At 34.9% G+C, this 12,634-nt stretch overlaps 1 protein-coding gene across 1 annotated transcript in view; it reads left to right on the forward strand.

Moving 5' to 3' along the window:
* Positions 1–8,616, forward strand: part of LOC134478921 (uncharacterized) — a 45,098-nt gene extending 36,482 nt beyond the window's left edge. The window contains exons 21-24 of the mRNA XM_087637187.1: positions 1,087–1,196; positions 2,679–2,865; positions 6,001–6,234; positions 8,359–8,616. Of these exons, the coding sequence (XP_087493313.1) occupies positions 1,087–1,196; positions 2,679–2,865; positions 6,001–6,198 (495 nt within the window). The 3' untranslated portion in view covers positions 6,199–6,234; positions 8,359–8,616. The remainder of the gene's footprint in view (positions 1–1,086; positions 1,197–2,678; positions 2,866–6,000; positions 6,235–8,358) is intronic.
* The last annotated feature ends 4,018 nt before the right edge of the window (positions 8,617–12,634 follow it).

Consider the following 12,634-nt stretch of genomic DNA (forward strand, 5'->3'; position numbering starts at 1 on the left):
CTGCAGTGAATCTAGAGCAAATATCATTGTTTTATTTTTGTTTGGGCCATGATCTGAGTTTACATTTCAGAAGATTGTTTAGCTATGGCCCAGACATCAAAGGAAAAGATAATGATCTGGGATTAACCATGCTTAATAACATTAGGCAAAGGTACAGAATGATTGCTCCTTGGCCCTTCAGATTGACAAGTGTCTCTGGTTCTCATTGTCAGAAACTTGGGATCACATCATGGGTAGAAAATTAAGATCAGTGACTGAATGTAGCCATGTGCATTCAAAGTAATTTACAGGTACAAGAACACCTGGGATTTTTCAATCTTTATCTATTCTTATGGAGTTCCTATCTCATTCATGGCATGGCATGGAATCCTTTCCCCATTTCTTCCATACAAGTCCCTGATTGATCCATAAGATCCAATGATTGGTTGCGGCTCCTCATACCCTATTTCAGTCAGATGCTGGATGGAGCCCATCAGATGGCAGTTATGATAGGCTGCTGACTGGATGTTCCACATGGGAGCTGACTTCCTTCAAGGCAGTGAGAGCAGTGGACTGGGAAGGGGAGTGTAGATCTATGATTGCAAGTAGATGTGTGGACTAGAAGCCAGGAGAGGCAATTTGAAAGGACAGTAGGTTTATTTCATTGCTATAGCAGCTAGGACTCTGATTCTTTGATTCTAGTCGTAGGTAAGAAAACACAAGATCCTGCATACAGGATCCACTTTTGAGCCAAGATTCTGGGGAGAATAAAGTATGGGAAACTTTTGTGGAAGTAGGGTCTCAACGAGTGATTCTCAGCCATCCTACTCCCATAACACTTATATATTTCCTCTTGATTTGTTTATGCCTAACCAGTACATGATTTTGTTGCTGTTCCTAATTAAAATTTTGATACTGATATCAATTATAAAGAAAAATGGATAGAATATCTGATATGGGAGATATATGATAGGTGACCCCCAAAAGGATTATGACACACAAGTTGAGAATCACTGGTCTAAACTGATAATTTAAACAAAAAAGTTTTTCAAGTACTTTCTAACATGTACATTGACCATTACTTTTTTTTTATTTCCATTAACAAAGGACTTTATTACAAATATAGATGGAAGCCTACTTACTTACAATTTATATGAAAATTGGCTTACCGTCCCAGAAGAAGAAACTCTGGCTGGACAAATTATTGCCATTCAAAGGTAATGATACAGTTAAGCACGTGGGGAACTACACCAATACAGAAGCAGTGCTTTTGTAAAGGTAGACAGGCTTGTGTTTACAGGATTCCAAGCAGGAATGATGTCCCATGCCAAGAGGTTTCCTTAGGTCAGGCATGTATTATCACTTTTTAAACATGTGCATTTCTCAAGCTAGAAAGAGGGTTGAATCATGTCTGTAATCCCACGTAGGAGTCCTCTCCTTTAATATTCTTATGGTTTAGAAGATGGCTTATGTTACACATTGTGTGCCTGTCAGTCTAGAGTATTGGTTTAGTTCCTGTGTGAGACATATTAAAAGAAGTATGTGCCTATAATACTTGCTTCATAGTGTTATTGTCATGGTATTGTGAATATTTCACTTGTTAAATATATGTCATTGATTAGAACATGAAGCTATTACTGAGTTCTTCTTTCTCAACTACAACTACCTAGAGAAGTTTAAGTCAGGTATATCATTGACTTCTTTGAATTATTTTCCTGGGCAATAATCCATAGAAAGTTTTCATATTTAATAGGAGCATTGAGGACCCTTGCATCTCTGCCTTGTCTGTAGAAAAAGCTTTTATAACTGCATTGTGTAGGGTCCCTAGTGTTTTCTGCTCCTTATATTCTAGAGTGTCAGAAGGGTGTTACATGGATTCATACTGCATTAGATATTAAATTTCTCTTTATGGTTGCTGGAAAGATGTTTTAGTATTCAATAATACTAGATGTTTTCACACAAAGAACTCATATGGTCTGCAACAAACTTCATTCATTCTAATACCAGGGCATTGTATAGTGTCACTAGTGGGATAACTCCTCCTTATGATGTAGAGTGTCTCAGAGTGTTATATGGATTCATACTATATTAGATATATTCATACTATATTAGATATGTTCAACATGTTGGCTGGAAAGATGACCAGTGTTTGATAACACTGGATGTTTTCATACACAGAACATACATGGTCTGCCAAAATCTTCATTCCTTCTAATACTGGGTCATTGTGTAGTGTTACTAGTGTGATATTATGTTCTACATTGTCACGATTGTGTTACATGGATTAATAATACATTAGTATTAAATGTGTCCCCATCGTGGTTGGAAAGATGATACACTGTTTAATAACACTAGATATTTTCATACAGAGAACACACATGGTTTGCAAAAATCTTCATTCACTTTAATACCAGGGATCCTGACACATTTCTCTGGCTTCTCTAGGTAGCTAGCAGTCGAGGTATCTAGCACACAGAAATACATATTTTTAGAAAAGTTTCCCATGATTATATACAGAAAAATCATTTGGAGAAAATATTTTATATAATACTCTAGTTATATATTCTTACATCTTTGATTTCTGATTAAATTTGAGTTATTCTGCAAAATGTTTAATCTGTGTTTTCTTTGTAGTTACTTTTGTAACTAACATTACTATTAAGATGATTTAACATAAAATTCTCCTTTTCATTGTTTAGCCTTCTACAACAGATACCAGATCCAAACTTTATACTACTGAAATATCTCATTTGTCTATTAGTAATAATAAAAGACTCACCCATGAATAAGCTGGATACTAAAAGGCTATCGATCCGCCTTGCTCCACATGTCTTATGGGGTTGGACTTCTAGCGACTCATTATTTGGGAAAGTTGTCTCAAGAAAGGTAAGGGGATCTGATTTATACCTATGGAAACAAAATTCTAATTGTGATACAGGAATTTAGAACCCTTTATAAATATCATCATAACTGCAAAAGGAAACCCTAGGATTGCATTCTTCTAGAGTGGATATATATATATATATATATATATATATATATATATATATAGATCTATTTCAGGAAGTTTGGGAAGGGACATTGTTGATATAGATTAGAGTAAGTGAATCATTTCTTCCTTTCTTTTCTTTTTCCTTCTTTCTTCTTAGATATTGATTTTAGATATTAATGTTTTAGCAAACCATATGCTGCATTTAGAATGGTAGTCCAAGAATTGGTGTACATTATTATGTATGCTTTCCATTATTTTACCACTACCATATTTCAGGTACAGTTTTAAGTTTCCCAGGTCTACTGTAGCTGGTAATTTTATGTTAAAACCATACACATTAATATTTTTCACTAATTTATTTACTCTACATCCTGATTGCAGTTCTTTCATCCAAGGCCCATCTTCGCAACCCTTTCCTCCCTCCATTCTCTTTTATCTCAGTAGTGTAGAACTTCCATGGACACCAACTCAGTCTCATACATCAATTCACAACAGGAATAAGTGTATCTACTCCAACTAAAGCCAGACAAAGCAGCCCAGCTAAAATAAACCAATCCAGTGTTAGACAACAGAGTCACAGCCAGCACCCAACAATAATTAGGGGAACTACCTGAGATCAAAGTGCACATCTACTACATATATGTAGGGGACCTAGATCCTGCTGCTGGAGCATATGAAGCAGAGAGGTCCTATAGACTCAAAGCTGAAGGATCACAATGATTAAAGTCAACTACAATATACCAGATTATAGAAGGACGGGCATTTCTGGGGACTTCCAGTATTGATGGCGTAGCAAAATTCAGAGGGTTTGAACCAGACCAGTGACTTATTTCAATGTACATCTGCAAGTAAACCTGTTTGACCAAAAGGGTGTAATGTGTAACACCTAATGGCAAAACACATCTCACACAGTGCATTTTTAGAGATGTTCTCAAATATTAGTTTGATTTTTTAAATTTTTAACTTAAATTTAAGACTTTATTTAATTGTAATTTTTGAAATTATGGAGGGGGGTTGATACCAATGGAGATATAAAAGGATTGAAAAATGAAATGAGAATTGCTTAATAACATTATGAATAATTTACAGAGATTCAATAAAGGACACATAAATTTGAAAAGGAAGAAAGGCAATAAAAAGTAAAAAAGGAAAGAAAGCACAGTATATTTTAACTAGTAGTTCCCAGGGATTAGGTCCACAGGAAGGAATATAGTGATGTTACACATGATGGAGGAGGATAGCCTAAGTGACAGCTTGAATAGGAATCTACCCAGGATACTACTTGGCTTGGATAGACAGACACATATCTTTTTAGTGAAATTTTAATTACCAAGATACTGGAATCCTAAAATGCAAGCCTGTATCAACCTACATGTTCTGTCCAAATGAAGCAATAGATACATTTTGTCACTCTTAATAGCTATTAATTATTGTTTGTTCATGGACAAATCTTTTCAAATATGTTCTTTTGCATGGTCAAATATGAAAACAAGGAAGTAAATCTCTTCTGTACTATGTTCATATAAAATAAGACAATTCACTGATTCTGATTTCCCTAAGAATCATTTCTTTGTTATCCTGTGCATGACTGCTCAATCATAGACATAGGTGCATCCTGGGGAGAAACCTATGGGATGAGTAGAGTTGACTTAACCTAAGTCATCATCTCAGAAGAAAAGTAACTCATCAGTGTTGCTCAATTTAAGAAGTGTCATCATTGTCTACTAATGCTGTGACAAAACACTGATGAAAAGCAACTTATGCAAGACAGGTTGCACTCTGGGATAGACTTGCAGTTACCAGTTAACTACTGAGAAATGTCAGGGCCCAAAATGAAGCAGGGTAGGAACCTGGAGGCAAGAACTGAAGTAGAAACTTAGTACTAGTTCTCCCTCCCACATTGTATCTCATATCTTTTGTTTTCTGACTAATAGGTCAAAGGTTGCACCCACCTGGAGATCTATGAATTCCAAGGTTAATCAGGATAATATACTTTAGTCTTCCCCATACAATAGGTCAATCTGGTGGAGAAATTCCTTAATTAAGACTCCCTCTTCTCACCAACTTCTTCTCTCAGTCACCTCACTGTTGACTTTTAAAACACTAAGAGCTAAAACAAAAACCAAAGAGTGTACATGGGGGAACTGATGTCTCCAGCTGGATATGTAGTAGAAGATTGCCTTATTGAGCATCACGGGGAGGGGAGCTCCTTAGTCCTGGGTAGTCTTGATGACCCAGGGTATGGAAATGCTTGGGTGTTGAGGCAGGAGAGGATAGACGAATGAGGGACTACAGTCATAGAAGCATGGGGAGGAGATACAAGTTTTGTGGAAGGGAAAATAGGAAAGGGGAGGATGTATGAAATGCAATTAAATAAAAATAAAACAAAAAAACAAAAACATGACCTTAGAAACTTATTGAAGTAAGTGTTTCCATGGGACTTAGAATGCAGAGGGAGTATAGACCTGCAATGGCATGACAGAGGAGCAGGGCTGCAGACAGGAACAACAACCAAACAGGAAGCTGAGACCTGATGACTCTTATCTTGGGCAGCAAACCTGTAGCAGGGAAAGTACATTGAGAATGGTCACTTGTATTTTGTGACTCCAAATTCTAAGCAGTGGCACATTCCACCAGCATTGCCAAAGGACTTAAACCAGCAGAAATTTGCCTGGAATTAGAGAGGCATTCCTTTCAAATCATCACTACAAAGCCACACACACAGTTCCCCCCAAAAACTCAACAAAGCACTGTCATCAATTTGAATCACTCACAGTATGTAGAGCCTTTTCAGTTCTGAAATGTTGCTTTGGTTGAGTAGTCCTTCTGTTCCTTGCAATCTATATGAAACTTTAACAAGTTTCAGTAAAATGCCAAGATCTTAGAGGCTCCATTTCAGAGACTTCATTTCATGGGTTCCTATCTGTTTGTGGCAACTTTTTTTTCTCATAATTTTGTATTTCATTTATAAATTTTCATTTTGTTAACTCTGTGATATGACACTCTTGAATTTGCCTTGTATATTACAGATATCTCTTATGGAAATTATGATTGACAACTACATTCAAATATTTGAAAATGATAATAGATATTGTATCCATAATGAGAAAAGGTCTGCTGTAATAAATAAATCTGCAGATATCATAAATTCTGATGTCAAATCAACTATTATGAACAAAATCATAGGTGGACTCAATAGAAAAACCTGTTACAATAATGAAATTTAAATATTTCATATGCAGCTCTGCAGGAAAGTCCTACAGGTATGAAAGGATTTATTTAGTCATCAAATGAATGGAAGGACAATATCATTCTCTGATTCCATATATTTGTTATAATCAAAGCAGCAATGAGGTCACAAACTTAGAGCATGAGAAGTATTTTAAACAACAATTTCATTAAATTGTGCTTAAATACATGCTATACATATACACATATATATATAGTCATATACTTATGTACATCTATAGACATACAGTTATGTATGATAGACTATTTAGCCCCTGTAAGAATCCTACAATATTTTCCTTCTTCCCATGATCCTTAACTGATAGGAAATATCATTCATATGAAAATATTATTTTGGGTAAGATAATGTAGAAACAGTTATTTGATTCATGTATCCAATAAAACATTTGGAATGTTTAATCCCTGTACCACAGCTTAGTTATCCTATGGCAAAAATACTAATTTTTTAAAAATTTCCTATGAGAGGCAATTTGCCAAATTTTTAGCATTGGTATAAATATTAAATTGCATAGGATCCACTAAAATATATGTGAAGAATGATAAAGTCTAAAACACACCTAATCATCAGGTAGTGACACTCAAATTCATATCCATATAGAATTAAGAAAATATATTGAATATTACTCTTTTATTTTAATCGTGTTTCATTTTCTTTTTTATTTATTATACTATTTTTTAATTCTACAAACCAAAACACAATTCAAAATATTCATTACTTAAAGTATACTAACAAAGGAATGTCTTGCAAGTTTTTTTTTAATTTTTCATTAGATATATTTATTTACTGACATTTCAAATGTTATTCGCCTTCCCGATTTCCTGTCCATAATTCCCCATCCCCTCCACTCCCCCTCCCTCATACAGGTATTCCCTCTACACATCCCCCTTTCTGTCCACCCCATATTCCCCTGCACTGGGGTTCCAACCTTGGCAGGACAAAGCGTTTCCCTTCTATTGGTGCCCCAACAAGGCTCTTCTCTGCTACATATGCAGTTGGAGCCCTGGGTCAGTCCATGTCTAGTCTTTTGGTAGTGGTTTACTCCTTGTAAGCTCTGCTTGGTTGGCATTGTTGTTTTTATGGTGTTGCAAACTCCTTCAGCTCTTTCAGTACTTACTCTAATTCCCCCCAAGGGGTTCCTATTCTCAGTTCAGTGGTGTGCTGCTATCATTGACCTCTGTATTGGACATGCTCTGGATGTTTCTCTCAGGAGAGATCTATATCCGGTCCTTTTCTGCATGCAATTTTTTTTAGCTTCACCGATATTATCTAGTTTTTTGGATATATATATATATATATATATATATATATATATATACATATATATATATATATATATATATATATATATATATATAGGCACCATGTGGGGCAGGCTCTGAATGACCATTCCTTGAGTCGCTGCTCAAAATTTTGCTTTGATATCCCCTCCTAAGGATATTTTTACCCATTTTAAGAAGGAGTAGAAGCATGCATATTTTAGTCATCCTTCTACTTTAGATTCCCGTGGTCTGTGGATTGCATCTTGGGTAATTCAAGCTTTTTGACTAATATCCACTCATCCATGAGAATATGCCTAGTGTGTTTTTCTGTGATTCATTTACCTCACTCAGGATGATATTTTCTAGTTCATTCCATTTGCTGATGAATTTCATGAAGTCATTGTTTTTGATACCTGAGTAGTAGTACTCCATTGTATTGATGTACCACATTTTTTGAATCCATTCCCCTGTTTAAATGGCATCTGGGTTTCTTTTTTCAGCTCCTGGCTATTATAGATAAGGCTGTCATGAACATAGTGGAGCATGTGTCTTTGTTGTATGTTGGAGCATCTTTTGGGTATATGCCCACCTTAGTATAGCTGGGTCCTCAGGTAGTGGAATGTCCGATTTTTGAGAAACCTCCAGACTGTTTTCCAGAGTGGTTTTACCAGTTTGCAATCCCACCAAAAGTGGAGGATTGTTCCTCTTTCTCCACATCTTCGTCAGCACATGTTGTGACCTGAGACTTTTATCTTAGCCATTCTGACTGGTATGGGGTGGAATCTCAGTGTTGTTTTATTTGCATTTATCTGAAGTGACATAAATCTATCATCTGAGAATATCTTTCTAACAATGACATTTTTTGTTTCTTTTAACAGGAGAAAACAGAACTCCTACCACATATAAGTGGTAGAGGATGACGGGAAGATGTTCTAAGGTCATTCTATTTTCATGTTCCTGTCTACAGCCCACTAAATTGTAGCAGAAGATATTGTTACAAGATCCTACTTCTGCTTTATATTTCCCTATATTAGCTACAAATAATTTTCCCTCATTAAACTTATTTTATTCTCCCTATTATATATTGTTTGCTATTATAATAAATGTTATTAAATTGTTTTATTGCTTACACTGCAATGTGCCTTGTTCATAATTCTTCATAATCTTTGGAAAATAGCATTTTTTCAGTTTATAGCCCATTTCTAGTACTAGTTTTCCGACCTCAGTTACCAAAGTATGGCCAGAAGCTAATGTCATTAAAAATCCCTCAGTGTTATGCCTAGAATCCAGTGCCATACAAAGTTCTAAATAAAATTCCAGTAACAATAAAAATTAATCATCATACTTGATGAAATTAGAGGTGGATCATGGTTTTTAGAATATACAAAATGATCTGAAAACATAGGTGCCTTGGCATTGAGATACAGCCTTTGTGACATGAATTTGGGTCATCAAAACTTACTGTAAAAAACAAACAACACTGGGTATTCTAACACCAGCATCTCTAGACCAGAAGCTTCTACCTCGATGCAAATCGGAATTGGAGAAAATAATTAACAGGATCTTTTTGGCCAGATATTCCTGACAGATTTTCAGTAATGATCAAAAAGACCTGTGATGAAAAGAGAGTAAGAAGGAGAGACGGGGGGGGGGGAGGTGAGGAGAGGGGAGAGGGGAAGGAGAGAGGGGAGAGGGGAGAGTGGAGAGAGGAGAGAGGGGAGAGAAAGGCAAATACTAGAGGCTCTTAACTTTCAATAAGCTCAAAGCTGTAAATATATCACTAATGATGTGTTCTGTATATGTTTTATACACACAGACACACACAGACACACATAGGTATACACACACACCCACACATGCACTAACACACACATATATCTACATGCATTACATACACTCAGAAATGCACAGAAGCATACAGTATATTTGTTATATCTGTGACCTCAACATGAAATATTTTTTATTCATAACGTGTCTATCATAAAAGGGTCTGCAATACAAATTTGAAATATCGAAGTTTTAGAAAAAAACCTCCAATAAAGTAATTGACTATTTCCATAATTACTCTACATAGGTCTCTCCTGAACTCATATTATTATAAGATCATAATGTTTTCGTTTATTATTATTATTTTTAAATGTTTATTGAAAATTGAATTATAGCACTGTAGGCTGACTTTTCTCCCTTCAGTCCCTGCAATCTCAAACATTTCAAATTTGTTTTATATATGTATTTACATATATATGTATCTTTAAAAATATGAATACAATTTGACTCCATTTTCTTGTGTGTGTGAATATGGTTTCCATGATGTTCAGTGTGTATTAGACAATCCACATCCAGATAATTTCTGGAAAAATTAATATTCTGGCAGTTATCTTTAGCTGCCGATCATTTTTGACACATCCAATTTTGACCATTGCCTCAATACTGCATTGGTACCGCAGTCATTGTGGTTTTGCACCCTTTTTTTTTTTATTTTCTTTTTTTTCTTATTTTCTTTATTAAGTTGAGTATTTCTTATTTACATTTCGGTTGTTATTCCCTTTCGCGGTTTCCGGGCCAACATCCCCCTAACCCGTCCCACTCCCGTTCTATATGGGTGTTGAAAGGCAATTTCAAAAGAGACTTTCAAGTATGGTGTCTGATACAGTCTTTGTAAACCCTCTTCTACAATGTTCCCTGAGCTATGGAGAGTTTAGCTATAATGTACATACATTCACTAGTGGTAGGTATTCCACAATGCACTTATCTCTACATTGTGTACATTTTTTGTTTCCTTTAATGGTCTGCATTTTCTGTTCTAAGAGGCTTCTTTGATGATAGATGGTGGCCCCACCTATTGGTGGATAAAAGACTAATATTTAGAATGCTGTAAAGAACCTGGTGACTTAGTAAATTTATGTGATATATATTAAGGTTTATTACATCAGTAGCTCCATAAATCTGACTAGATTTCGTGCACCAGCCATGATTTCAATACTTTTGAGAGAAATTCTTTCAATTGCTAAAGCATTTCAGGGAACTTTTCCCAAAATATGGATGCTTTAGGTAGCATTGGATTCCTGTCAGATATGTGGGCTTGAGTGCCTGTTACCAAATACATCTTACAGGGATGTCTCAGCAGTCAACTGATTCTATCTGGATATGTCTTAGAAACCTCTTTCTTTAAGTCAAGGTTCTAAGGTAGCTAAAGCAGTATGCAGGTTGAAATGTTAGGGAAGTAACTGATAGTTGTACCCACATTGAACACCTATGAAATATGCCAATAACCAGTATCAGATATCAGGGTAGGCGCAATAAGGGGCACTAACAGCTCAGTTGTAAACAACTGCTCTGTGATTAGACTTAGATGTAATTTCTTTACCACAGCATTGAACATAGTTCTGGGTCTTTCACTTGTTTTCTCAGAAAAAAATGTTATTGCTAAGTACCGCTTTATAGCTCAACACTTTATGCCTTGTTATTTCTCTTTAGGACCATCCTAAAGGTCCTTTGCCTTGTCCAAGTTACAAATTTTCATCCCTCTTTTACAAGATAAATTCATTTTCCTAGGTAATTATGAATGAAATATAAATATGCAATTCCTTCATTTTTGGCTTATTTTTCTTCTTTCCACATCTGAGATTAGCCATAATTGATTGTAGTCTGAAATGTTAAAAATTGAAATTTCAAGTAATAAGAGAATGCTTTCCATACTGAGTTAAGTGAGGAACATTTAGCAGTGACAGTCTTATTTCTTCAAGGATGATAATCATTCTAATACCTACAGTTTCCTTACAGAGTGTGCTGCCCATCTTCTAGGTACTTATCAACTATTATGGAACCAAAGTCTTGCCCTGAACATCTTAGATCATACAAAATTGACTCTTGTTTCAATCTTACACTTGAATGAGACCAGGGGGACACACATTAGTATTGAAGTAGTCAAAGTTCTCTTTTTGATGATCAGATGATAGTAAACATAAGTGAGCCTAAATATTCCAAAAAAAACATTCATATATCTTATAAACTCGACATATAACTACATAAATAATTAACCAACAGAGTGAGCACTTCTTCTTAAAAAACCACTAACTTGACAAAATGTAAATCAATGAAACCCCTCATTCACAGTTAACTTCAAAATTATTAAGTGTCCTATGGAAATTCTAACAAAGAAATAAATTACTTTTTTGATTAAAAAAACAAAACCAAAAAAAGTACAGAAAAAAAACGAAGAATACAACTGAAAGGAAGAAAAAATATCTTAAAAATTGAAGACATAACAGATGATGGAAAGATTTTCTCCTGCTCATGAATCAATAAGATTTATAAAGTGAAAAACCTACACTGATGTATAATACCCTTTGATTCTATCATTTAAAGCTTAATAAAATTTGTAATACTTTTCATGTTGTTAGGAGAAAATATATTATAGAATTTTTTTCCTACTTTCCTTGATGTCTTCAAACATGAACCCTTGATCTCACCCATAAAGCCTCCCCAACATGACTCCCAAAACTTTAACTGAACAAGGACAACACCAAGGAACATGTAAAACTAAATGGGACCTGAAACCTACACAAAGAAAAGTAGACAATTGCATCATAACAAGTGTATGCAATTGTATCTAAACAAAGTGTATTTTTGAATGCAAGAGAAAGATGGAAACTTTTTTTTTATCCAAACTGATAGTGTGTATTTTAGCGTTTTCAGACTGTTAATGCCTAGAGTTATTAATGAGCAGTATATGGGTCTTTGTTATTTTGTTGCCATATAATTTTCCCCATTTTGATGAATGACTACAGGGTTATTTATCATTTTTGTCCTCTTCAGTATATACCTTATCTTCAGATTGGTCTTTTCCTTATGTAGAACAAAATTGTTGATGAGAAATGACTTACTGGTGATTAAACTATGTAATGATTCTCCTCTTTGGTTGATAGGAATGATACTTTGGCTGAGTAATATAGTCTAGACTAGCATCTGTATTCTTTTACAACATGGAGGATGTTGATCCAGTCCAAACTATATTTTAGATTATCAATTGAAAAGTCAGGTGTTGCTCTAATGCAGTCAGCTGTTTATTTGACTTGGTCATTTTCCTTCATAAAGTATTGTATTTTAAATTCTCATTTCAGTTAGTCTTTGATTATTATGTGTCTAATTGAT

This window comes from Rattus norvegicus, chromosome 2 (genome assembly GCF_021556685.1).
Source record: "Rattus norvegicus strain SHRSP/BbbUtx chromosome 2, alternate assembly SHRSP_T2T, whole genome shotgun sequence".
Classification (NCBI taxonomy): Eukaryota; Metazoa; Chordata; class Mammalia; order Rodentia; family Muridae; genus Rattus; species Rattus norvegicus.